At 57.0% G+C, this 26,068-nt stretch overlaps 3 protein-coding genes across 9 annotated transcripts; 1 reads left to right on the top strand and 2 right to left on the bottom strand.

The window, feature by feature from the left end:
- Window positions 1–664: 664 nt before the first annotated feature.
- Window positions 665–2,213, bottom strand: TMEM276 (transmembrane protein 276). Its single transcript, XM_022555490.2, has 3 exons — window positions 1,877–2,213; window positions 1,621–1,735; window positions 665–1,455 (listed from the first exon to the last, which is right to left on the bottom strand). Exons 2-3 carry the CDS (start codon window positions 1,711–1,713, stop codon window positions 970–972), a joined length of 579 nt encoding a protein of 192 aa, XP_022411198.2. The 5' UTR covers window positions 1,714–1,735; window positions 1,877–2,213; the 3' UTR covers window positions 665–969.
- A 364-nt stretch (window positions 2,214–2,577) lies between these two features.
- KIFC2 (kinesin family member C2) lies at window positions 2,578–14,196 on the top strand. 7 transcript variants are annotated; one of them, XM_089898637.1, is made up of 18 exons: window positions 3,012–3,152; window positions 3,389–3,470; window positions 3,651–3,802; window positions 3,932–4,070; window positions 4,209–4,333; window positions 4,425–4,490; window positions 4,579–4,707; window positions 5,134–5,217; window positions 5,332–5,446; window positions 5,524–5,633; window positions 6,023–6,131; window positions 6,242–6,399; window positions 8,075–8,179; window positions 8,262–8,383; window positions 8,480–8,603; window positions 8,708–8,837; window positions 8,922–9,178; window positions 9,269–14,196. In XM_089898637.1, exons 1-18 carry the CDS (start codon window positions 3,054–3,056, stop codon window positions 9,521–9,523), a joined length of 2,361 nt encoding a protein of 786 aa, XP_089754763.1. In that variant the 5' UTR covers window positions 3,012–3,053; the 3' UTR covers window positions 9,524–14,196. The 7 variants fall into 7 exon arrangements, with proteins under 7 accessions (XP_089754758.1, XP_089754757.1, XP_089754759.1 ...); XM_089898636.1 differs by having other exon boundaries at window positions 3,009–3,152; window positions 8,922–14,196; XM_089898633.1 differs by having other exon boundaries at window positions 3,003–3,152; window positions 8,262–8,603; window positions 8,922–14,196.
- On the bottom strand, window positions 9,857–12,774 carry FOXH1 (forkhead box H1). Its single transcript, XM_022555494.3, is given in 4 exon segments — window positions 9,857–10,407; window positions 10,409–11,197; window positions 11,302–11,406; window positions 11,701–12,774. Coding segments are annotated over 4 exon segments (1,290 nt in total). The 5' UTR covers window positions 12,010–12,774; the 3' UTR covers window positions 9,857–10,320.
- Window positions 14,197–26,068: the final 11,872 nt, after the last annotated feature.

Below are 26,068 nucleotides of genomic sequence, written 5' to 3'. Positions count from 1 at the left end.
CGTCCATATGTGCCTGCGCCTTTGTGCCCGGACGCCCAGGCTAGCGTGCGCGGGGCTCTGGCCTGGCTGGCCGGAGCGAGAAACTGCCGGCCACCTCTCCCCTCCTGTGCGGGAAGAGATGTGCTTCCACAGGACGCGAGTGCAGGGACTCCCCAAGGGAGGACTCTGGACCCGGAATCTAATCCACTGCTCTGCCCAATCCCGTTTCATAACCCTGGGGTTGGGAGCTGAAGAGGGGTCCGCTGAGGAAAGCGAGGGTCTTAGGAAATCAGGACTTGCCTTGCACAGGCCGGTGGGCAAACGGGTAGAGGTCGAGTCAGCCCTGGGAGGGGATGTACATTTCTGGGAACAGCTGTGGTACGGCCCTCCCCTGCCCCACCCCAGCCGGCGGCCGGTTAAGGTCACTGCCCCATAGGGCCACCAGCCAGACCTTGCAAGGATATTCAGAACTCCACCGTGTTCCAGGAGAGCAAGGGCTCCTGTATCTTCTCAGTCCAGGGGTCCTCCTTACAAAGGTGCCGGCAGGCCAAGTTGAGTGAGGCCCCCAGGGTTGGTTCCAGCACATTGCCTTCCTTTGCTCAGGGAAACCAGTTGCTGCCCTGGGAGCCTTAGGAAGCTCACTGGAGGCCCTCTCAATCCGACTCAAGAATAGGCAGAGTCCATATTCCTGCTAAATCCCTAAGGTTTATTGGAGACCAAGCCTCTCTCTGGATCCACAACTATGGCCCACCCAGAATCGGGCCCCGAAACATGCCCGGGACCCAGTCCCCCTCATTTTGGTCTAGGCAAGTCCTCACACTGTGCTAGAGAAGGAGATAGTACCCAGACTCTGCACCCTGACCAGTCACTCTGCATCAAGCTGGCTTCGGTTGAAGGAGAGTCTCTCCCTAGAGGAGGAGGCCCTAGGAGCAGGACCATGAGGGGAAAGTGGTAGCCAGGGCAGAAGCCTCGCCTTGCTGTCCCCAACCATCACCCCCACTGCAGGCGCTGTGTGTGCAGGGCCCGGTGGTAGGCCCAGCTGCCTCCGGCCAGAGCCCAGCGACAGACGTCCTCCTTCGGCAGCAGCAGCAGTCTGTCCTCCTCCAGCCGGCTCAGGAGGCCTGCGGCGCCGAGCATCACCCCCCCCAACATTCCATAAGTGTTGGTCGTGAAAACAGCCACAATGAGGATGGTCACTGCGACCACCAGCACCACTGCCTGCTCAGCCACAGAGCGGCCCTCAGCACCAAGGTGCTCACCAGCCACTGCCAGGACCATGCCTCCTCCCAGGAGCAGGTTGGCGGAGGAGCAGTCCCCATTCACCCAGTGGAAATCGAAGGCCAGGAGGGGCAGGCCAATGACAGTGGCCACCCAGGCTCCAGCAAGACAGTCTTCATCTGTGCCCAGCCCTGGGGCCAGCATGGTGGCAGCAGCCAGGGCCTGGAGCAGGAAGCCAGCAGAGGCCCCTCGATTTGCCTGTCAACACAGGGAAGGGAGATGTGGGAAAAAGAGGCCAGGACCTCCCTTTAAACAGGGAAGGGTCTGAAGGTCTCACAGAAGTCGGGCCCCCACACTTACCTCCCACCACCCTCTAGGGATTTGGGAGTGGGCTACGCCCCTGCCCGGCCCCAGTGTACTCACCTGGGCAGTGCTCAGAGCTGCATACAGAGACACTGATCCCAGCGCCAGGTGGGACAGGGCGGAGCTCCACTCGCGCCCTGGCCTGGGGGCCATGACACGTCGGGCGGTAGTGAGTCTGAGGGAACGGGAAAGGGATCCTCAACTTTGGAGAAGAACGTAGAAGCCGGCGACAGGGGGCCCTAAGGGTGTCTCTCCAGGATTCCCAGGTTCCAGAACCCCATTTCTAAATATTGTTATGGGCTCATCCGAAACTCACAGGAGCCGTGAGGCCACTGGACACAACCTTGGGGAAGAAGAACCTAAATCCGCCGGGAAAAGACGGTGCGGGGCCTGGACTGGGTGGGCGTTAGCTCTGGCGTCCTGGAACCCAAGTCGGCGCAGGGCCTGGGGGAGAGGGGCGCAGGGCCCCACGCTCGGGGAGGCGCCGTCCTCGGAACCCGGCCCGGAAAGAGTGACGGCGCAGGCACTCAGAGACCGCTGAGCTGCGCGACCCCGGCGCAGCGCCGAGCGGAGGCCCAAATCAGCCCACCGCGCCGCCCTCTGCCTGCCGCTCCGCCTCCCGCGCCAACCAACGAGAGGAGCGGAGGCTAGAGCGGCCGGAGGGGGGCGGGGCCGGGGCGTCGCGGGCGTGGAGGAGAGCTAGACTGGGTTGTAAGAGTGGGCGGGGCTAGGAGGAGGGGTCTCTGCTTGGTACTGGACGCACAAGCCCGCTGGTTTGGGGGGAGGGAAGGGGCTCGAGGAAGGAGCCGTGAGGGGAGGGGCAGTGAGAGGTGGGGTTGGAGGAAGGGGCGGGTCGGAGTTGGAGGAAGGGGCGATGAGGGGAAGGGCCGAGGAAAGGGTGGCGAGAGGAGGGGTTTCTAGGGGAGGGGCTGAGGAAGGAGTGGTGAGGGAGGAGTCGGGGAGGGGGAGAGGGATTGGAGGAAGGTGCGGTGAGGAGAGGGGCATTGAGGGGAGGGGTTGGAAGAAGGGGCCGAGGAGGACGTAGGGCGGAGTTGGAGGAAGGGGCGGTAAGGAGAGGGGCTGAGGAGGGGGCGGGGCCGAGGAAGGGTATTGAGGGGAGGGGAGGGCGGCGCGGGGAGGGGTTGGAGGAAGGGGCCGAGAAGGAGGCGGAGGGGAGGGGTCGGAGGAAGGGGCGGGAGGGAAGGCTCGGAGAGGGGAGCGCTTGGTGGAAGCGGCGATGAGGGGAGGGGCCGAGAAAGGGGCTTGAGGGGAAAAAAGGTTGGACACCTGCGGGCGGAAGGCTCTGGGTGGGTACAGCCGCGCGAGGGTCCTTCGCAGAGGACCGGTAGGGATTCTGGAAGAGGAGGTGCGGGGCCGTACCGAGGGGGCGGCCGCCAGAGCATGCGCACGGGCTCTGCAGCGGTCGGGCGCGGAGTTGGGGCGCGGGGACGCGGGGCGGCGCGAAGCGGGGCCCTCTGCCGCCCCGCGCTCTCATGTACGCCTTCTACTCGCTGCTCATCTACATCTTCTACAGCCTCTTTCGCAGGGATGGCGGGGCCGCGGCGGCCGCCGACCCTGGGAACCCCGCCCAGGTGAGCGGGGGCGGGCGCAGCTCGGCCGGCGACCCCCTTCCGGAGAACGGTTTTGCAGGCCGGCGCTGCGTAGGTCCCGGGGCGCTGACGCGGGGGAGGGGCCGTGCCGAGGACCCCGTCTCTGGTGTTGGAAGCTGAGAGCCCGGCTCCAACCCCTCGGGCTCAGTTCTCGGAGGCAGGGAGCCCCATGGGCTGCCTGGCCTCGCCTCAGGGACTCCCCCCCGCTCCCTCCCTAGAGTGCCCGCGGCAAGCCCGGGGGTCGCCGCCGCCCCGACCAGCCCACCGCAGAGCTGTGGACCGAGCTGACCGGCCTGGTCGGTACGTACTGTTGGTGCATCGGGAGTGCTGCGTCTCCCGGGGCAACGAGGGAGCGCCGCCGTCCGAGAGATGCAGGGGTGCCCGTGCCCTCATTGGGAGGGAGTGAGCTGGCAGGTGCCGGCTAGTGGCCTAGCATCCGGCACGTGACCCAGCACGCCTACCCATCCCACTCCCTCGCAGGCTGCTCGGAGTCCGAGGATGGGCCGGGAGGGGCAGCGGAGGGCCGTCCGGCCGAGGTCTCACTGGAGGAGGCTCTCGTGCGTCTTGCGGAGTTCCTCTCAGTCCAGCTGGGGGCGGAAGAGAGCTTCGGGAATTCTGCCGACCTGAGCAAGGTAAGCAGAGTTGAGATTTCTACGGCAACCTGTTCTGTGTTCTCAGGCCTACTGATTTCCATCCATACCCCTGTATCCTCTCCACCCAGCCCCCATCCTTTTCCACTTGGATTTCTATTTCTTTCCCAGCCTGGTGATGTTCCCCCACTGTTGACGGTGACCGGTCAGCTCTTGGCCCTCCTGGCATGGATTCGGAGCCCCAGGGGGAGGCAGGTCCTGCCCCAGGCGACGCAGCCAGCCTCAGGGGTGCAGCCCCCCACTCCTGCTGGTGCGTAAGGAGTAGTGAGTTGAAGAGAGAGTTTGTCCAGGGAGTGACGCCCACCAGAACCCTAGCAGCCAGATGTGAGGTGTCCCTTCCTTCAGGCCAGAGAGCTCTTCTGTCCTAACTGGGTCCACCCCACCCCAGGATCCCCATCCCAAGAAGAAAGCCCTCCCGTTTCACCAAGGGGTGAGGCCCAGGGGCAGCAGCCTCCTCAGTTAGAGGAAGACCAGAGAGCTTGGCAGCGGCTGGAACAGCTTATCCTTGGACAGGTGAGGGGCCCAGGAGGCAGTGGGGGGATGGGGGGGTCTGGAAGGGGACTGGAAGGAGGTGTTCCACCCGGTGCTCTTTCCTCCTTTCCAGCTGGAAGAGCTGAAGCAGCAGCTGGAACTGCAGGAGAAGGAGCTGGGCCAGCTGCGTGTGGGAGTGGTGAGGCTGCTGGGGTGGGGGCTGGACAAGGGGGACATGAGAGGGTCTCAGCCTCCAGGTGAGTTTTGAGGGCTTCCTTCTCTCCCAGGGGGCGACAGACTCGGAGAAAAGGGTTCAGCATCTGACTCTGGAAAACAAGGCCCTGAAACAGAGCCTGAGCCTTACTCGGGACCTCCTGCTGCACTGGGGCCCCGCCCCCCCCAACAGGGCCCCCCAGGTATCCTGCTCCTTAGCTGCCACTGTCCCTGCAGCCCGGGGCTCCTGCACCCTGGTCTCTAGCAACACCACCTGGGCTTTCTCAGGACCTTGTGCTCACTGGAGCAGAGGCAGGGAGCCCCCTCTGACCCTTCAGACCTGAGGCCCGGACTGTGGGTGGCAAATGCACGGTAGCCCCTTAAAGGAGGCTGATGCCTATGGGAGGATCCCCTCCTTTCAGTCCATGGTTTCTCCCAGTGACTGACTCCAGGAGAGCAGAGAGACGTGGGGAAAGGAGCCCTGCATGGATTGGGAGGCGGGTGTGTGACCAGCTTTGTGAGCCCCTGTCGACTTGACTTTCTCATCTGTAAAACGGCGCAGCAGCTGGAGTGCCCCTCCCTGAGTTTCCTCCTGGCTCCACACTTCAGCTGCCCCACTCCCCTTGCAGGAACAGGAGGAGGCAGAGGCACTGCTGGAGCTCCGGGGCCGGCTTCAAGAGGCCCAGGACACCACAGAAGCTCTCCGAGTCCAGGTGGGCTCTGGGCCCAGGGGCTGGGAAGTCTGGGGCTCTGGGGAGGGGGTGTCTGAGGCAGAGCCTGGTAAGTGCCTGTTTCCTCAGTGACAGGGCTGGGGTTGGGTGGGGCAGCTAGGGGTGCAGGAGGTGCAGCTTCAGGGCCTTCGGGGGGCCCTCCGGCAGCTCCAGCAGGAGGCTGAGCAGAAGTGCAGGAGGGAGCTGCAGCAGATGCGCGGGCAGCTGGCAGGTAAGGGCTGGGCTCCGGAGCTCATGGGAAGGCTGTGGGGTCTGGGCTTTCCCTCACAACAGCCTTCCTGCCCCCAGGACTTCGTGCTCGCATGGCCAGCTTGCGTCAGGGCTGTGGGGACCTCCGAGGACTGGTCAGCACCTTTACCCAGAGCTGCCAGGGTTCGCTGAGCGAAGCCCGGGGCCAGGTCAGGACCACTCGCTCCCCTCCCTTGCACTTGTTCTCTGTGCAGCCTCGTCACTGGCCTTCCCTTGGGGAACCCCTGCTCTCCCTTCCTTTGCAGCCCCAGGGTCTTGTCTCGTCTACTGCAAATCTTAGGTTCTGGAACCAGAACAACTGTGTTCTGTGCAAACTGGGGTGACGGTGAATCCCTCACAGGATTGCCAGGAAGCCCACGGTCCTCCTCGGGTCCCTGAGCTCCATCCCAGGCCCACTGAATGACGCCCCAAGGGTCTGAAGCCACTGAAAGTTGTGGATCCCCACAGCTGGGGGCCACATGGTGGATATTGCCCTCAGCACCCCATCCCTCGCTCTCTTCCCACTGCCTTCCCCTTCCTCACCTTTCTGTGCCCCCAGGTATCGTGGGCCCTGGGGGCACTGTCAGCGGGCGGGGCTGGGACTCAACTCCTGGAGGCACAGCAGGGGCCCCCAACTGGATGCCCAGGGCGGCTGCTGGAGCTCAAGGGTATGGCAGGCTTGGGAAGAAAAGGGCTGGGGCAGCAGAGGTGGGGGACATGGGGGCTCTCCATGCTTCAGGATCTTGGAGGCAGCCCCCTGATCTGATCTCCACCCCAGGAAACATCCGTGTGCTCTGTCGGCTGAGGCCAGGGACACCCTCCAACTTGGTGAGCTTAGAGCCCGGCCCGGGTGGCACTGTCACCACCTGCTATCGAGGGCACCAGCGTCGCTTCCGCCTGGACTGGGTCTTCCCTCCACACGCCAGCCAGGAGGAGGTGATGCTCCACCCTTTCACCTGTGTCAGCTGTCACTCAGAGTTCCCTGGAGACCAGAGAAGGCTCCTGTCTGTCTGCCCTCCCAGGAGAGAGGGCGGCTGGACTCCAGCAGGGAAGGGGAGGGAGCCGGAGGGTCTGGGAGGCAGGACTGGTATGCTAGCTGGGCACCTACTTTCTTTCCAGGATTTCCGCTTTGCATCCCCCCACCAAACTCTGCAGGCTGGGGGAGACAGACTTTATGGCTTAAACAGGAAGATTAACATTTTCAAAAGTAACTTTGTGCCAGGAAACGAAGGAAAATGAACATGTTTGAGGTGATGGTTACTCAGGGGGCTGTGGAGCATGGCTGGGGTGCTGTTGTTGTTGTGAGGTCAGTACTGTGACCTCCTTCCCACAGGCTTCACTGGCTGCCCACTCCCCTGGCCCAGGGTCCAGAGATGGTCAGCTCTGAGGGTGGGTAGCTCTCCTTGCTTTGTTGGCAAGGGGAGTGGGGGGGGGCACAGGTGAGCTTCCAACCCCAGGCCCCCGCTGCCTCGTTTCCCGCACACTATCTTCACTGCACACCAACTTGCAACTAGAGCTCAGGAAACAAGGCTGAGAGCTGGGAGGGGGTGAGGCGAGGGGCAGAGCTATCGGAGACCCAGACCTGTGCTGGCCTCACGGGGACGGACTGTGATGAGAGTGCCTGGCAGGTACTCCCTTCCTCACTTTTTGGGGCACCGCGGCCGTTTTTCACCTACCTCTATTTACCCCCCATACCACCCCCACCCTGTCTGCAGCCTCCATCCCAACTGCAGCCCTGAACAGGGCCCCCTCGTCTACTGTCCTCTGGGTAGCCTTCCTAGACAGGGTCCTCCACTTCTGGCTGAAAGAGCCAAAGGGCTGTTACTGGGCTCCCTCACCTGTATTCCCCATCTCTGCAGTAGTGCCCCCGACGCTCCTTTCTAGTCATGGAATCTTAGCAACCTCACTGGCAATTCTGGATTCTGCCCTCGTAGCTGGCAACCAAAATTTCAAAGAGATCTGACAGCCCAGTGGTTACCTGCCACCTTCTGGGCACAAAAGCTGGCCGACTGTGTCATTGCTCAAGAGGCTGCTGTTGGTGTCCAGTTGCCAAAGGACGCAAGTCCCAGCTCCATCTCCCCTTCACCTGCCTCTCTGCACCCTCCCAGGGCCCGACTTCCAGGATCCTGGTTGCCCACCAGCCTCCACACATGGGACCCTCTGGGTTCATCTTTCACATGCCAAGTGCTGCACTAGTTCTCTTGGTCTGCATTCTCACTTAATCCTCACAACAGGTGTCACTACAGCCCTCATCTCACAGAGGGCAAGATGAGTGACTTGCCTCCAGTCACACCCAGGGTTTGAACTTGGCCATCAAGCCCAGGGTCTGGGCTCTTGCCTGCTACACCCCCAAGCCTTCCAAGCAGTCAATCGTCAGGATTCCAATACTCTGCATCACCTGTTCCTGCTCCCTGTCACGTCCCTTCCCTACTTTGCCTGGCAAATTCTGGCAAATGCCACCTTCTCCAGGGAGCCTCACCTGTCTGTTGGGAGATCCACTCTTCCACTGTGCTCCCCTAGAGCCAGCCTCCTTCCAGGGGAATCAAGTTTTGTTCACACCTTGCCCCAGGTCCTGGGGCTTAGGGCCCCTCCCAACCCCTCCTACCCCTAGGTCTTCAGGGAGCTGGAGTCGGCTGTGCTGTCCTGCCTCGGAGGCTACAGTGTCTGCATTTTCACCTACGGTCAGACAGGGACGGGAAAGACCTACAGCATGGAGGTGGGAAAGGGGGCAGTCTGGGTGGTTCCTGGGGCCAGGGGCTGGGATGTGAGCCCGATGAGGCACCCCACCCCCTCCCCAGGGCCCACCTGAGGACCCTGGCATAGCTCCTAGGGCGCTGCAGTCACTGTTCCGGGAGATGGGAACAGGGGGACAGCACCACGTGACCCTCAGCATGGTGGAGATCTACAACGAGGCTGTCAGGTCAGGGCCGCAAACAGTGCCTCCTCCCCGCCCAGGGCCCCAACTTATGGCTCCGCCCTTCAGAACCCCCAACAGAGCCTTCCCCCTTTTCGCCAGGGACCTCCTAGCCCCAGGGCCTCCCCAGCGCCTGGCAGTGAGGCAGGGCCCAGCAGGCGAAGGGGGGATCCAGGTGGCTGGCCTCACCCACTGGGACGTGCCCAATCTGGAGTCGTTGCACCAGGTGAGGGTGCCCGGTGGGGCCACGCAGCCCTCCAAGCCCCCGCCCTGTACTCCCACCTGGGCCGCGGACGCCGCAGCAGGCCAGCCCTGTCCTCCGTCCTCCAGATGCTGAACCTGGGGAGGAGCAACCGGGCCACCGCCGCCACAGCCATGAACCAGCACAGCTCTCGTTCGCACGCCCTGGTCACGCTGACGCTGCGCACGGCGTCCCCATCAAGCGGTCCCGGCACCGCAGGTACTCGGCGTCTGAGTCCTGCGGGGGGCTTCGCTGCACCCGAGACCGGGCCTCCCTCCACGCCGGGCTCGCTCGCCCCTGCAGGCACGCTGCACCTAGTGGACCTGGCAGGGTCCGAGCGCGCCTGGAAGGCAGGGGCGGCCGGCACGTCGCATGAAGACCGGGACGGCGCTCAGCGTCTGCGGGAGGCTCGGACCATCAACCGCTCGCTGCTGGCGCTGGGAGGAGTGATGGCCGCGCTGCGGGCTCGCCGGCCACACGTGCCCTTCCGCGACTCGCAGCTCACGCGCCTGCTGCAGCCCGCACTGGGCCCCGGCGCCACCGCTGTGCTGCTGCTGCAGGTGGGGCCAGGCGGCCGCGGCCCGCGGGAGGGTCGTTTGCATGCCAGGCGCCGCCCACCCGGGCCCGCCCACCAGCGCCGCTCCCCGCAGGTCTCCACGCGGCCCGAGGATCTCGGCGAGACCGTGTGCTCGCTCAAGTTCGCCGAGCGAGTGGGGCGAGTGGAGCTGGGGCCTGCTAGGCCCCGCAGGGCCCCGCGCTCCGGGACGCCCTCCTCCCTGAGCACCGACACACCACTCTCTGGGACCCCCTGCACCGCCACGCCCTCGCCCGGCAGCCCTCCAAGCCCCGGCCTGGACAGCGGCTCCAGCTCGGCCCTGGCACCGCCGGAGGACCTGCCTTCGTAGTCCTGCCCGAGGAGTCTGGGTCGCGTCTCTGCCGGCAGAGGCAGCAAAGTCCCTATTCCCCCCACGACCTCCTTGATCTCTGGGAGCCCGCTGCCCCCCAGACTCCCAGCCACCCCTTTCTCTCCCGCCCCCAGGAGTGTTCCGCCTGGGGTAATGATCACACCACCGCCCGCCCCCCCCACCCCACCCCCCCCCCGGCCCCGGCCCAAGCCCTTAGCTTATCACCATCTGCTGTTATCGCCGCGCACAGCAGGGGATCCCAGAGTCGCGGAGGCAGACCCTGGCCAAGTGGCCACCAGACTCGCTACCCCATCACCAAACATCAGACTTGCATTAAAATGTCGTTTGTTCCTTTACTCTTATCTTCCCCACTACCACCACCAAAACCAGGTAGGGTCTCCATTCTCCGTCCCCTCCCCCCAAAGGTGCTACCTCCTTGCCAGGCAACAGTGGAGGGGGGACAGGACTTAGGGATGGAGCGGCTGGGGTGGTCATCAGATCTACCCTCCCCCAGCCCGGAGCCAGGGAGGGGAAGTGACAGATGGTGATGGATGGATGGATGGATGGATAGATGGACAGAGGGCTGGAGAAGGTGGGACCAGGAAGGGGACAGGAAGGGCTACTTCAAGCACAGCCCTGTTCCTTCCAGCCTTGCCTCTCGGGGTAAGAGAGGTATGACTGACCATCAGGGCTGCGGTGGTGCCCAGCTGGGCCATAGCTCTTCGGGAGTGTCCAATAAACACGCGGATTCTCAGCAGGGCTGGTACCTCGTGTCTCAAGGCGGAGCCACACATACCTTAGTTTCCCCTCAACAGGCCTAAGGGTGGCAGGAGAGGGTGGGAGAGGAAAGCAGCCCCTGCCCTGGGAGCCTCACAGGCTGTACCAGGAGAGTAGCCAGCCTGGGGTAGGGGCAGCCAGGTCTCGGGGGTGGCTAACCCACGCATCATAGATGCTTTTGTTGGGTGGCACCCCCTGGAAGAGGGCGTCTAGATCCCAGAGCAGCCTTGGGGGGCCATGGGTTTCAGGGACCACCCCCCAATAGCTTGTGCTGGTTGAGGGGGGGCACCGGGGGCAGGAGGTGGGTGGCAGTGGGGCAAATGGCATCACCACGTTGGGAGTGTAAATGGGCAAGTAGGAGGTAGGTAGCTGCCCCCAAAGGGAGGCCCTGTGGCTTCCACCAGAGAGTCCCCCAGGGCCTGGGGTACCCTGCAGTAAGTGCAGGGGCCAGGCTCTGGGTTCAGGGGAGAGGGGCGAGGGCCTGCTGTTTCCCCCCTGGGAAGTCTCCCCTTCTGCTCTCAGGGACCCTGGGAGGGGGCAGACGGGCCACAGAGGCCTCTCAGAGGTGGGGACTGGAGTGGGTGCCTCTTCCTCCCCTATGCGAACTGAGCCTGACCGACTTGGGCTGCTCGGCGGCGCCCCCTCCCCGGAGTCCCCTAGCAGAGACTTTATGCTGAAGCCCTCACGGGGCGGCGGCTGGGGACTGGGCGGCCGGTAGGGCCGGCCATGCAGCACATAGGGGCCCAGGTCCTTGGCGAAGGCTCCCCTCGCGCCCCTGCTCTGCCAGCGCCTGCACAGGGCCGTGTTCTGCAGCCGCAGCGCCTCGGCTGGGATCAGGCTCACGTCGACCGCCCAGAAGTTGCCCTTGGCCTGGGGCTTCGCGGGATCTTTGGGCACCTGGTGGAGGAGGGGGGCAGGCTTGGGTGGGGCTGTACGACCCCGGATACTCAGGATTTCCGCCCGCGTCCCGCCCCCAGGCTCCGACCCTCGCCCTGCTCCACCTTGCGGAAGCACCGGTTGGAGGAGAGGTTGTGGCGGATGGAGTCTTTCCAGCCCTCGTAGTCGTCCCTGAAGAAGGGGAACACGGCCTGGACCTGACGGATGATCTGAAACCATCGGGCGGGCACCGGGCGCCGTGAGCCGGGGCGCGTGGGCGGGGGGCCACGCTGCCCCTCCCCTCGCCTCTGCGTGGCCCCCCTCGCCGGGAAGGGGCCTGCCTGAGTGCTTTAGCTCTCTCCCTGGGTGCCCAGGCCAGGACCGGCCCCACTGGCATGGCTGGGTAGGGCCAGGTCGGGGTGGAGGCCGGAGCCTGAGCCTCCGAGCAGGGGCCAGGTGGAGGACGCTTCCGGGGACAGGTCCGATCACGGAGTGTGAGGGAGAGCGGGCGGGGATCCTCTCACCTGGGCCAGCTTCAGCCTGCGGGAGGGTGCGGCCTGGATCACCAGGGCGATCATGGCCAAGTAGGTGTAGGGGGGCTTGTCATGCCGCAGGTATCTCTTCTTCCTCCTCTGGGGGGGCTGGGAGGGCGACTCCCCCCCGGGGAGCCCCAGGCGGGGGTTGCTGCAGGGCCCCATGCAGAGGAAGCAGGCAACGTGGGCAGGGGTCCGGCCGGGTGGTGGGCGCAGGGCACTGGGGCAGTGTGGTAGTGTGGTGAGGAAGAGCTGGGGCCTGAGGCCAGGCGGGGGCTGGCGGGCCAAGCCCTTTATCATTCGGATGGAAGGGGGAGGGGAGGGGAGGCCAAGGGAGGTAGAAATACGCGGTGGGGGAGGGGAGCGTGCAGAGGGCAGCCACAATTAGCAGGTTTCAGTTAATCTGGAAGGGAGGGTCAGGAAAGATTCCAGTGGGGGCTGCAGGCGGCCACCCCCCAGGCCTCATTCCTCACCCCTGGGCTGCCTTTGGCACTCCCCCTAGAGCTGTAAGGAAAAGCCCTTGGAAGGGTCTTATGACCCACAGTTACTTTATCCCATCTAGATCCCAGGTTCACATTTAACAGATGGGGGAGTGATTGGTCCAAGATGAGCCGCCAAGAAGGGGTGGGTCCTGCCCAGAGTTCAAGGCCAAGCAGCTAGCAGGACTTGGGTGGTGGTCTGGGAGGGCTTCCTAGAGGAAACCTCAGAAATAAAAGAGGGATACAGTTGACTCAAGGGATTTTCCCACAGGCTGCTGCATGGCCCCAGAAGGCTCCCCAGGCCCTGGAGGTCACTTTCCTTCCCTCCTTGGTGCTGGTCAACAGTGGGTCCTAGGAGATGACCATAACAATAGTCCCTCATTATGCCCTGTGCACCTCACTGGTCCTGGGTAAGCTGGACCCCCCTGGCTTGAGAGAACTTCCTGGAAGTATGTTTGCCTCTCTACTCTTCTGGTCCTCTGGGTCCAGATACTCTGGAGGTTGTCCCCTGAGGAGGATGCCACTTGGTCCTCTGGCGCACTCAGGCAGTGCCCCTGGGTGGGTGTGCATGGAAGGAGAGGGCTTATAGCTGTAGGTGTTTACTGGCTACCACTTGGGGCCAGGCCTTGAGGACACAGCCCTGTGGGTCATGGTGCCTGCCCAGGGGAGCCTGCAAGAACCACTTGGCATCACCCTGGGCAGGAGTGAGGACAGGTGTGTTATGTCTGGGTACACAGGGCTTCCCAGGCAGCCCCAATGCCCTGTGGCTTAGGCTAGGAGGGAGATGCTCCCCAGGCAGGAGGGGGGTAGGCCTGAGTAGAGGAGGGGCACTCTGGGAGACAGAGTGGAGGCTGAGCCTGGGGAGGCCTGCAGGGCCAGCACCCCTTGGTCAGCCCTGGCCAGAGCTTCTGAGTGCTTTAGCAGGCACAGGGCCTGGCCCAAAGGTGCGATTCTGGAAAAATGCATTTGGCAGCTGCCCAGAGACATGGTCCTCCTGGGTCCCAGACCCTTCTGTCCCCTGACCTCCTCCCTGGCCATCTAGTCTGTGGCTCTGCCCCTCAAGTCAGTCAGAGCCTGTGCTCTGTACCCTGACCCAAAGCCTGGGTTCCCCCCGGTGAGGACTGGGCAAGTCTGCAAAGGGATTATCTGGCCCGGGACACCAGCAGTGGTGGGGTGTTGCTACTAGGACCCCAGACCCGAGCAAAGCCACAGAAGCACAGGGAGACACTTTCTATCGCTTCACTCTAAGATTTCGGCTTTTCTTGGGCGGCAGCAGCACCCTTTCCACACACACACCAATTACACACCTTACACCCAATTGCAGCCTACAGTGGGTGCCCAGCTCTCACTGACGTGCTGAGGGAAGGGGTGAGTGATGGGTGCAGTGGAGGAGGAAGCCTGGAGCTGAGATGGATGATGTATGTGGGGTACCACATGGCTCCCTCCACTATCTCAGACTCTTTCTTCAGACTTCACCTGGCTTCCTCTGGATCCCTATGTCACCTCCTCAACTCCTGTTTGTTTCCAGGGCTCTAGCTGAGGGGTCCTTATGTCTCACCAGGCGACCTATGGCTTCCTAGCGCCACTCGGTCATTAGAGGTCTTTTTCTCCAACAGGTCTTAAGTCACCCCCTCTCCTCCACTGGTCCTCCTGTGCTTCCAGGATAAAGCCCAGCTCTTGGTTTGGCGTTCAAGGCTCCTCATGTCCTGACTGTTCATCACTGACCGCACGTACCACCCTACCGGGCCCCCGCCCTCCTAAACCACCACCTCAATTCTTCCCACCGGGTCCTTCCACCTTTGCGCATGCTCTTCTCTACACCAGTGATGCCCCTGCTTTGTCGAGTGAACTCTGACCCTTCCTTAAAAGCTCAGCGTAAATAGATGACCACCCTCCTGGGAACCTTTTGACTACTTGCCCTTCCCGCCCCAACCGGGCCCCACCGGGCCGACGACGCCCCTACCACAGACGTTTGCACCGTGCGATCAGCAACCTCCCTCTACTTGCTCTGCGCAAGCCCCGCCCCCGCGCGGCTCGGGCCCGCCCCCGCGCGGCTCGGGCCCGCCCCCGCGCGGCTCGGGCCCGCCCCCGCGCGGCTCGGGCCCGCCCCCGCGCGGCTCGGGCCCGCCCCCTGCTCCCACTGGCAGCCGCGGCTTCCGGCTCCGGGACCCGCGGGCCGGAAGTATCGCGTTGCCATGGCGAGGGCCGGGTGCGGGCCCGCCCCCGCGGCGCCGGGAGGAGCGCTAGGCTGACGGACCCGCAGACGGGCTCCGATCGACTGCGCGGTGGCTGCTGGCGCGAGGCGGAAGGTCAGGCGCGGACTTCCGGGGCCTGCTGGCGGGAGGGGAGGCGCCGGAGGTGGGAGGGGGAGAGGGGAGACGGGGAGGCCCGGGTCCGGGCGGGAGGCTGTCCAGGCCCCGCTTGGGCGCAGGTGGGTGAGGCCCGGGCAGCCGGTGCTGAGGGTCAGGAAGGCTCCTGGAGTGGCAGGCTGTGAAGGCCGCCGGTAGGCTGTTCACGTTTTAGCTAAATGTGGAGTTGTTTGCAGCCTTGCAACCTGTTGGTCAGGTAGGCAGCGCTAAAGTTACCTCCATGTCAGCTGAGGAAATTAAGGCCTGCGGATAAGTGACTTGCCAGGCTTCTTTTGGGCTTTGGAGTTAGGCCAGAGGAGAAACTGAAGCCTTTCTGGGGCAAGTTCCTTAAACTTCCAGGGGTTCAAGTGACCTCACTTGTGGGGGGGGTCCTGGGCTCCAGCTCACAGATCGGTGTCCGGGCGGGAATAGTAGCTGCTGTGTGGTAAGTGCCGGCCGTGCTGGTGCGGAGGCGCTCGGGCCTGGGAGGGAGTATCCACGCCGGGCTGGGGCCCCTCGCCGTCCTGGAGCAGAGGCTGAGGCGACTGTGGGATTAATTTTCGTGGGTGCGGAGACGGGAGGTGTGTACGGAGTCATTCCAGGTTTGGGGAAGCGGGAGAAAGGCTGGACCTCCCCAAACCTGTGGGCCTTCCTTTTCCTCCCGGTCCTTAGCTTGGGGGTGGAGGTGCAGGGGCACCACACTGCTCTTCTCAGTCCCTGCCTTTGCTCCCCCAGCTGCTCCCCACCAGGATTGGGGAGCTCTCCCTGGGAGAGGTGTAAAGGGCCTCTGTGCCCTGGCTGGGCCGCCTCATTCACTTCAGGGGCGGCAAGGGGAGCCCCAGGCTGGAGTGAGTTGCCTAAGGGGCTGGTGGTTGCCTGAAGGATCTTGTGCGGGGCTGGCGCTGGGGTCCTTGCCTGGTGGGTGTGTGGCGCTCTGAGCAGCCAGCTCCCGTACCCCGCCTCTCCTGCCCCATCAGCTCTTACTCAGAGCTGGAATGGGGCAGCGTCAGCAGGTCTGTCCTCCCTTCCTGTGGGCTCTCCACTGACCCTCTCCACTGGCCTCATCCCTTACCTACTTAGTCTGTGCCAGGACTCTGCCCTCCCCAGAAGGTTGCCTGGGCTGTCAGGCACCTAGCGAGGGGGCTCTCGTATCTATGGGCTCAGCGTTGGGGTCTGTGTTCTAGGGATTTTGAATCTCTGGTGTCTATCAACAGTTTGCCTCCACTGTGTGCAGTTTTGGAACCTCAGTCTCGGATGAACCTCTGGTGACCCAGCACACCATCTGTGCCCCAAGAGTGCCCCACCCCAGTGCCTCTGCCATGGTCCACCTGTTCACTAAAGCAGGATGTCTGGGTGGCAGTGTCTTCCCTCACTTCCAGCGCCCCAGAACTTCCTCCTCAGTACCCCGGATCCTGGCCCTCCTGTCCGTCCCTTCTACCATATAGCCTGCTTCTGTGGCTCCTCAGTTCCATCCAGGACGGTAGCCTTTGCTCCTGGCTGCTCTTCTTGGCTGTGTCTCAGCTCCTCGACTTCACCCTTCTCACCTGAGCCAAAGTGATGGGTCTGAAACGCAGGTCTGATTCTTGTCCTCTCCTCCTGGAAATCCTTCCTCACAGACTGCAGAATGACATGCCTGTCTTTGCACACTAGCCCCCGTCCCCTGCCCAACTCCTGATCACCTTGCCATGTGTGTGTCAGACCACCAGCCTTCTGAACTCCTGCAATAGTGGTGGAGGGGAGGGGAGGGAGTACACCTCCCCTGTCCCTTTCCAAGCTCTGTGGCCTTAGGAAAGGTCTTGTCAGCACATCAGATTGAGAAAAAAGACAGAGAGGTGAAGGAAAATCTAGTTCCACAGACACCCAGGGGAGAGGGTCCCGGGGAGGAGAGCATGGGCTCCACTGCCAGGACCCCTGTGTGGGCAATGTGGTGAGGCCCGACGGCGGACGGCGGGTTCTGGACTGCTTCCTTCCTGGGCGGCTGTGACAAATACAGAGATTGCCAGGACTGCGCGAGACCTTGGTCATTCTTTGATCTGACCGTTGCTGTTGTGTTGGTTTTGTGTGGGGTGCTTTGTAAGTCTCACCCCCACCCACCCCCTAGAACCTCCTCCCGTTTTGGAAGGAGGAGCGTAGTGTAGTTGCAGGTGAACCCCGGGAGCCTCCAGGACTCAGATGAAGCCCCTGCAGAACCCTCCCCACTGTCAGGGAGGTTGGAAGGGCCCTCGCTGCGCTGGCAGGGCCCGCGGTGAGCACTGCAGTTGCCGACAGGCCTCCTGTGTTTCCTCCGGGCTGATCTCCGGGTGGGTGAGCAATGCATGTGTCACCATCGCTGGCTCTGCATCCCAGTGCTGAGCCCGACCCTGACGCAGCTGCACACACAGCTGAGTGGTGGTCCTTTCCATTCAGCCGGCTCAGTCCCAAGCTCACCGTCTCCTGTGTCCCCTTCTGTGCTGTCCCCCAGTGCCCGGAATGCATGTGCTCCTGTGGTTATGGGTGCTTCCTGCAAGTCAGGCACCGGGTTCAGGGAAGAAAACAGTAAATTGAGTCAAAAATGAAAACAGGGTGAAGAGACAGGAGTGACAAGGTAACCACAGAAGACCTCTGAGGAGCTGATATTGAGATCTGAGGGACTTCCCTGGTGGCCAGTATTTAAGAATCTGCCTGCCAAAGCGGAGGACACGGGTTTGACCCCTGGTCCGGTAGGATCCCACATGCCACGGAGCAACTAAGCCCATGTGCCACAACTACTGAGCCCGCGCGCCTGGAGCCCGTGCTCCGCAGCAAGAGAAGCCACCACAATGAAAAGCCCACGCACAGCAACAAAGAGTAGCCCCCGGCTCGACACAACTAGAGAAAAGCCCGCGCGTAGCAACAAAGACCCAATGCAGCCAAAAATAAAATAATTTAATAAATAAAATGTTGAAAATACACTTTAAATTGAGATCTGAGTTACAAGAAGGAAAGAGCTATTCTGAGATCTGGTGGAAGAACTTTCCAGACAGAAGGCACAGCTGATGCAAAGGAGGAGTGATGATGAGGATGGTAGATCAGGGGTCTGCAAAGCTTTTCTGTGAAGGGCCAGAGAGTAAGTATTTTAGGCTTTGCAGGCCATATGGTCCCTTTCGCAACTATTCTGCCCATTTGTGGAAAAGTAGCCACAGACAATACGTAAGTACATGTGCTCTGTTTCCACAAAACTTTATTGATAGACCCTGAAACTTGAATTTCATATAATATTTGTGTGTCACAAAATATTCTTTTTATTTTTTCCCCAATCATTAAAAAAGGTAAAAACCATTCTTAGCTTATGGGCCATACAAAAACAGACAGTGGGCTGTAGTTTGCCAATTCCTGTGCTAGGCACCAAAAAATGCCTTTGTTGTCTAACTCATTGAATCCTCATAAGATCCTTAAAATGAAAGTACTGTTATTCCATTTACAGATGAGGAAACTGACTTAAAAGAGGTCAGGAAACTTGACAAATCCCCTCAGCTGCTGCCACTTTAGACGCAGAGTCTGGTTCCAGAGCTCAGCTCCCAGCCTCTGTGGTATAGAGCCGAGGTTTCTGAGGTGCAGGAAGCGGTCTGGTGCTGAGTGGGAAGTGGAGAGAGGTGTGGGAGGGGACAGCAAGGCCAGGAGGGGCCAGACCACTCAGGGTTAGAGGCCAGGAGAAAACTTAGGTTGTATACTTTTTTGTTGTTGCATTAAACTTTACTGAGGTATAGTTTACCTACAATAAAAGGCACCTATATAAAATAATTTGGTGGGTTTTGATAGATGTATACATCCTTGTAAAAGCCACGATAATCCAGATGTAGAGCATTTTCATCATCCCCATTCCCTTCCCCAGGCAATCACTGATCTGCTTTTTGGGTTGTTTTTTTTTGTTGTTGTTGTTTTTATAAATTTGTCTATTTTATTTATTTACTTTTGGCTGCATTGCTGCACACGGGCTGCTTCTAGTTGCAGCGAGCGGGGGCTGCTCTTTGTTGCAGTGCGCGGGCTTCTCATTGCGGTGGCTTCTCTTGCTGCGGAGCACGGGCTCTAGGTACACGGGCTTCAGTAGTTGTGGCTCACGGGCTCAGTATTTGTGGCTCGCGGGCTCTAGAGCGCAGGCTCAGTAGTTGTGGCGCATGGGCTTTGTTGCTCCGCGGCATGTGGGATCTTCCCAGAGCAGGGCTCGAACCCGTGTCCCCTGCGTTGGCAGGGGGATTCTTAACCACTGCGCCACCAGGGAAGTCCCTACTTTTTGTTTTTATAGATTCACTGTCCCTTTTTTTTTTTTTTTTAAGAATTTCACATGAATGGAAGCGTACAGAATGAACACTTTTGTGCCTAACTTCTTTGTCCAGAAGTTTTGGAAATTCACATGGCTGCATGTATGTGTGGTCCGTTCTGTCTTTGTTGCCGAATGTCTGGTACCCACCGCATAGATACACCACCGTTTACTCTCTGTGCACACACCTGTTGATGGACATTTTGATTCTTTCCAGTTTCCAGTTTTTGGCTGTTTTGAATAAAACTGCTGTGAATACTCGTGTCTACAAGTCTTTGTGTGGACATATACTTTCTTTCTCTTGGGTTGAGTTGATAGAAATGATGGTTGAAATGCGTATTTGTGTTTAACTCTATGAAAAAGTACCAAACTATTTTCCAAAATGGTTGTATCATTTTACATTCCCAGTTCCATATCCTCTCGTCATTCTTTTAAAGTTTAGCCATTCTTGTGAGTGTTGGTAGCTCGTTGTGCCTTTAATTGGCATTTCCTTAATGATGAATGGTGTTGCACATCTTTTCATGTCCTTATTTTATTGGCTATTTGTGTATCTTCTTTTGTGATGTGTCTAAATCTTTTACCCGTAAAAAATGGGTTGTTTGTCTCATCAAGCTTTAAGAATTCCTTGTATATTTAGGATGCAAGTCCTTTGCCAGATACATGTATTGCAAAATGTTCTCAGTCTGTGGCTTGACTTTTCATTTCCTTTCTTTCCTTACTTCTGTCCTTCTCCCTTTCTCTCTCTCTCTCTCTCTCTCTCTCTCTCTCTCTCCCTTTCTCTCTCTCTCTCTCTCTCTCCCTTTCTCTCTCTCTCTCTTTCTTTAATTTGGCTGTGCTGGGTCTTAGTTGCAGCACGCGAACTCTTAGTCGCTGCATGTGGGATTTAGTTCTCTGACCAGGGATCGAACCCACGCCCCCTGCATTGGGAGCACGGAGTCCTAGCCACTGGACCACCAGGGAAGTTCCGATGTTTAATTTTGTTACCAGGGTCTTGAACAGCAGATACTTTTAATTTTGATGAAGTTCAGTTTGTCATTTTTTTCCCTTTATGGTTTATGCTTTCTCTTATGGTCAAGAGGTCAAGGATCATTGTTTTCCGTGGATATCCAGTCATTCCAACACCATTTTTGAAGACCATCCTCTCCCCATTGTATTACCTTAACAGCCTTGTTGAAAATCAATTGACAGTATATGTTTGGGTGTATTTCTGGATTCCCTATTTTATATTCATTGATCTTATTGCTAATATCCCACATATTTGATTATTGTAGCTTTATAATAAGCCTTGAGGTTAAGTAGCGTTAATTTTCCAACTTGGTTTTTCTTTTTCAAATCATTTTGGCTCTTCAAGATATTATGTAGTCCTATATAAATTTGAGAATTTCTACAAAAGGGCTTACTGGCATTTTGATTGGGATTGTATTGAAGCTACAGATCTATTTATGTAGGTCTCTGTTTTTTTGTTTGTTTGTTTTTGTTTGTTTGTTTTTGCGGTACGGGGGCCTCTCACTGTTGTGGTCTCTCCCGTTGCGGAGCACAGGCTCCGGACACGCAGGCTCAGCGGCCATGGCTCACGGGCCCAGCCGCTCCGCGGCATGTGGGATCTTCCCGGACCGGGGCACGAACCCGTGTCCCCTGCATTGTCAGGCGGATTCTTAACCACTGCGTCACCAGGGAAGTCTCCTATGTTAATTTTTTAAATGTTAAACCAATCTTTCATTCTTGGAATAAACCACAGTTGGTCAAGATGTATTATCCTTCTTATATATTCCTGGATTCAATTTAGTAATGTTTTTTAAAGAATTTTTGCAACTATTCATGAAGAAATCAGTCTGTGGTATTCTTAAATTGTTGTGTCTTTGGCTTTGGAGTCAGGGTAATACTGGCTTTATAAAAACAAGTTGGGATGTGTTTCTTCCTCTTCTATTTTTAGAAAGCATTTTTGTAGATTCTGTATTATATCTTCTTTAAATGTTTGTTATAATCTGCTAGTAAAGCCATCTGGGCTTGGAGTTTCTTTGTGGGAAAGTTTTTAACTGGAAATTTAATTCCTTTAATAGATATAGGGCTGTTCAGGTTTTCTGTTTCTTCTTGAGCCCATTTTGATAATTTGTTTCATTCCGGTAATTTGCCCATTTATCTTAAGTCAAGCATGGCAATTTTTCTCTATAAAGGGCCAAATAGTAAATGTTTTAGGCTTTTCTGGCCATATGGTCTCTGTTGTGGTTACTTATCTCTTACTGTACCATGAAACAGCCATAGACAATACATGAACAAATGAGCATGGTTGTATTCTAATAAAACTTTATTTACAAAAACAGATGGTAGGCCGATTCAGTCCATAGGCTGTAGTTTGTCGACCGCTGACTTAAGTTGTTAAGTTTATTATCATAAATTGTTCAGAACATTCTCATTTTTATCCTTTTAGTTGTCTGTAGGATCTGTAGTGATATCCCCTTTTTCTTTCATGCTGTTGGTAATTTTTGTCTTCTTTTCTTGATCAGTTCAGCAAGAGTTTTATTGATTTTATCAACATTTTCAAAGGAACAACTTTTAGTTTCAATATTTTTCTCTTTTTGTCTATTTTATATTTCATTATTTCTTTTTACTTACTTTGGGCTGAATTTTCTCCTCTTTTTCTAGCTTCTTATTAAGTTGGAAGCTTTGGTCATTGATTAAGTTGGAAGCTTTGGTCATTGAAAGAAATAACCTTTCTTGTTATTTAAGCATTCAAAGGAAGAAATTTCCTTCTAAAACCTGCTTTAAGTGCATCTCACATATTTGATATGTTTTCATTTTCATTCAGTTCAAAATATGTTCTACTTTCCATCTTGATTCCTTCCTTAGCCTGTAGGTTATTTAGAAGTATGCTTTAAAGTTTCCAAATATTTGGGAATTTTTCCAGATATCTTTTTGTTATTGAGTTCTAGTTTAATTCTAATGTGGTTGGTGAACTTTCTCTGTATGCTTTCGTTCCTTGTAAACTTATTGAATCTTATATTAAGTTCCAGCATATGGTCTGTCTTCCTAATTTTTTTTTAGGGTTAAATACATTTACAGTGTTGCGCAACTATCATCACTCTCAATTTCCAGAACTTTTTTTTTTTTTTGCGGTACGCAGGCCTCTCACTGTTGTGGCCTCTCCCATTGCAGAGCACAGGCTCCAGACGCGCAGGCTCAGCGGCCATGGCTCACGGGCCCAGTTGCTCCGCGGCATGTGGGATCTTCCCAGACCGGGGCACGAACCCGTGTCCCCTGCATCGGCAGGCGGACTCTCAACCACTGCGCCACCAGGGAAGCCCTTCCAGAACTTTTTAATTACCTGAAACAGAAAATCTATCCATTAAACTGTACTTCCTTACTCCCCCTCCCCCCAGCCCCAGGCAACCACCATTCTGCTTTCTATCTCTGAATTTACCTATTATATAAAGGGAAATCATACAATATATGTCCTTTTGTCTGATACATTTGTAACATGTATCAGAATTTCATTCCTTTGCATGGCTGAATATTCCATTGTATGTATATACCACATTTTGTTTATTTCTTCATCTGTCGATGGGCATTCGAGTTGTTTCTGCTTTTTAGCTATGGTGAATAATGCTGCTGTGAACTTTGGTGTGCCCATAGCTGAGTCCCAGATTTCAGTTCTTTTGCTTGTATACCCAGAAGTGGAATATGCCTTTGCTCTCACACTGCATGGTCGGTAGCGTCACGTTCTATTCTGTACCCTAGTTCACTGTCCTGTGGTGCAGAAGTTGGAGACGATGTCAGTCTTTCTGTCTTCAGAGCCAGGCATTGTGCACAAACTATGTCTCCTCATCTGTGGGCCTGTTGTCCCAACTCCTGCACCCCTAGAGTGTTTTCACCGGGCTTCAAGTTCGCAGGATTCGGCTGTGTTACGTGTTACCAGTCTCCTGGTGTGTTTCTGGCCTCAGGTCATTCCCAGACACCTCCCCCACGCAGCACCCCTCTCTCTGCTCTGGGGCTGCTACCTTCTTCCCTGTGACCTCAGGAATGTGTAAACTGATCATGAGCTCTCTTCTGGATGCCCCTCTAGTTCTCCTGCTAGGTGTGTGGAGGTCGCAGTGTGGTCATCTGGACCCCACACATGTCTTCTTCTAAAGCTTTGTGGCCTCAGTGCCCCCCCCCCCCCCGCCCGTAACTCTCCAGCCCCGTGCTTCTGGCAGCATCCTGCCGAGCCCCAGGCCCAGCATCATTCTGTGTGATGTGTGTGTGGGTGACTGAGGTTCGAATCAGAGCAAACCCAGGGTCACAATGCTGTCCCCTCCAGAGCCCACTTTTGTTATTTTGGTTTTAACACTGCTGTACTTGACAGACCTTCATTTCCAAGTCTACACGGTGAGGTCCTGGCCCATCAGAGTCATGAAGCCAAAGAGGCTGCGTGCAGCACCGCGGCAGCTGGGATCAAGCCTGTGGCCTGGCCTTTAGGAAGGTGTGGTGCTCAGGCCTCTGGAAGCCTGTCCTTTCTCCTCCTAGCTGAGCGTGGGTTGGCTTTTTGTTTTTTTGTTTGTTTTTGGCTGCACTGCGTGGCTTGTGGGACTTAGTTCCCTGACCAGGGATTGAACCCCGGACCTCGGCAGTGAGAGCACAGAGTCCTAACCACTGGACCACCAGGGTGGCTTTTATCCTCAGTTCTCTTTGAGTCTCTTTTCAAATGCAGATGCCTCCAGCTGCCCAACTTCTTTCATTTGGCCATCTAGACTTCTGACACCTTGCTGTGAGTTAGTTTATTAGATTTCTTTCAGAGCTGGGTGGCAAAGGGAAGGGAAATGGACGAGGGAGCTTTGGAGTGCCCCTGGCTTCTGGGGAGGGGCCCTCCCAGGTTCTCCAGACCCCACAACAGTGCTGCCACCCCTTGCTGGCAGTCCCTCACTCACGTGGTCCAAACGGATCTCCAGTGCCTGCTCTGGCCCAGGGACCTAGGGGGCTGCAAGCACCGTGTGCACAAACGTGCCAGCGTCTTGGGGTCCTCCTTCCTCACAGGATTGTCAGCTGGGCAGTTGTAACGGAGCCAAATGAAATTTCATTTTTGTAGGTCACAGCTTTGAAATAGCTTCAATTTCCTATGGTTCTACTGGTGAGGGAAGTTTGAGGAGTATTGAGATCACTGAAAAAGGACACAGATCTCATGGGAGGGGTCAGGAAGGAAACTGAGGCCAGAAGATGAGTAGGAGTAAGTAAGCCAGAGAGGAGACTCGTTATAAAGCTACAGTGGGGAGGACACTGTAGCACAGGCTTAGGACGGATGGAACAGAGTCAAGAGGCTCGGACAGGTTCACATATATATGGGAACTTAATTTATTACCAAGGTGGTGCTGCAGAACAGTGTGGAGAGAAGCACCTTTTTTTTTTTCTTTTTAAAAAAATGTTTATTTTATTTTTGGTTATTTTTGGTTGCGTTGGGTCTTCGATGCTGCGCGTGGGCTTTCTGTAGTTGCGCTGAATGGGGGCTACTCTTCGTTGTGGTGTGCAGGCTTATCATTGTAGTGGCTTCTCTTGTTGAGGAGCACGGGCTCTAGGTGCGCGGGCTTCAGTAGTTGTGGCGTGTGGGCTCAGTAGTTGTGGCTCATGGGCTCTAGAGCGCAGGCTCGGTAGTTGTGGCGCATGGGCTTAGTTGCTCCGCGGCATGTGGGATCTTCCCAGACCAGGGGATCGAATCCACGTCCCCTGCATTGGCAGGCGGATTCTTAACCCTGCGCCACTAGGGAAATCCCAAGAAGCAGCTTTTAAATAAATGGTGCTGGGACAATTGGATATAAATGTGGAAGAAAAATGCAACTGGAGTCTGTACTAGTTATTATTGATGTGTAACAAATTGCCTCCAAATATAGCAGCTTGAAACAACATTTATTGGGACTTCCCTGGTGGTCCAGTGCCTAAGACCCTGCGCTCCCAATGCAGGGGACCCAGGTTCAATCTCTGGTCAGGGAACTGGATCCCACGTGTCACAATGAAGAGTTCACACGCCGCAACTAAAAAAAAAAAGATCCTGCACGCAGCAACAAAGATTCTGCATGCCGCAACGGAGACCTGGCACAGCCAAATAAATAAATGTTTTTTAAAAAACCAAACAAAAACCCAGCATTTATTATCTCAATCTCTGTGGGTCAGGAGTCCAGGAGCAGCTCAGCTGGATGATTCTGGCTCAGGATCTCACACATTTTCTGAAGACTTGACTGGGGCGGGGAGTCTGCTTCCAAGCTGGCTCCCTTGCTGGTCCCAGTGGGAGGCGGCTGGCTTCCCCCAGAGTGAATGACCTAAAAGAGAGAGCAGGGATGTCTCAGTCACAGTGCCTTTCACATCCTAATCTTGGGTGTCACACTGTCACGTCTGCCACACTCTGTATTCATTATAAGCAAGTGACTAAGTGCAGCCCACATTTAAGGGGAGGGGAATTAGGCTCCACCTTTTCAAGGGAAGAGTGTCAAATAATTTGTGGGCATATTTTTAAACCACTATAGATTCCGTACTTTACACTATACACAAACACTAGCTCCAGGTGGACTATAGACCTAAATGTGATGGAAACTATGCTACTTTTAGAAGATAATATAGGAGACTAGTCTTTAGAAAGATGTCTCATCTGATTAATTCTCAGGGAACTGCAAATTGACTGCAGGGCGATACCACGGCCCACACACCAGAGTGACAAAACGAATATGTTTTGTATAAACCAACTGGAATGTTTCTCCATTGCTGTTGGGACTGTAAACTGGTACCACGTTGAAAAGTAGTTGTAGCATCCATTGATTCATGTCATATAGCCTGCAGTTGGCTGCTGTGCACCAGTGTCTGTGGACAGGGTGTTCACGGCAGCCTGTAATTCACAGGCCCACACCCAAGCTGCCCTAGGCCCTCAGAAGTGTACCCCGAGCTGTGTAAACAGGCCTGTAGTGGACTGTTACTCAGCCCAAGGCAGAAAGCCTAGGGCACATACCTCAGAAGGGGTGGATCCCACGCACATGATGGGAGTGAGGTAGCTCAGAGCATGAGGCCCAGCCCCACCTGGACATTCAGCCTGCCAGCACGGCGCTCTGCTGTTCCGAAGGTGTATGGGGGTGTGCAGGCGTAAAGAGAAGCCAGGTGGTGACCACTGCGAGGGGGAGTGGAAGGAGGGCTCTGGGGAGCTGCTTGGCACCCTCATGGGGTGGAGCTCACGTGGTTTTGTGTTTCCATTTTATGTGTGCATTGGTTTTTTTGCACTTTCTGTACTTGTTTTTTTTTTTGCAGTA

The sequence above is a fragment of the Delphinapterus leucas genome, chromosome 17 (assembly GCF_059928025.1).
Source record: "Delphinapterus leucas isolate spDelLeu-1000000601 "Yukka" chromosome 17, BTC_Dleu_Yukka2, whole genome shotgun sequence".
NCBI lineage: Eukaryota > Metazoa > Chordata > Mammalia > Artiodactyla > Monodontidae > Delphinapterus > Delphinapterus leucas.
This window is presented reverse-complemented; position numbering and strand designations above follow the sequence as displayed.

Bases quoted from the DNA above. Each gene is read 5' to 3' on its own strand.
- TMEM276 (XM_022555490.2), bottom strand. From the start codon at position 1,713: ATGGCCCCCAGGCCAGGGCGCGAGTGGAGCTCCGCCCTGTCCCACCTG. The intron at 1,456-1,620 runs GTGAGTACACTG...CTGTGTTGACAG, and splicing joins CAGCTCTGAGCACTGCCCAG to GCAAATCGAGGGGCCTCTGC.
- KIFC2 (XM_089898632.1), top strand. From the start codon at position 3,054: ATGTACGCCTTCTACTCGCTGCTCATCTACATCTTCTACAGCCTCTTT. The intron at 5,447-5,523 runs GTAAGGGCTGGG...TCCTGCCCCCAG, and splicing joins GATGCGCGGGCAGCTGGCAG to GACTTCGTGCTCGCATGGCC. The intron at 8,604-8,707 runs GTGAGGGTGCCC...TCCGTCCTCCAG, and splicing joins ATCTGGAGTCGTTGCACCAG to ATGCTGAACCTGGGGAGGAG.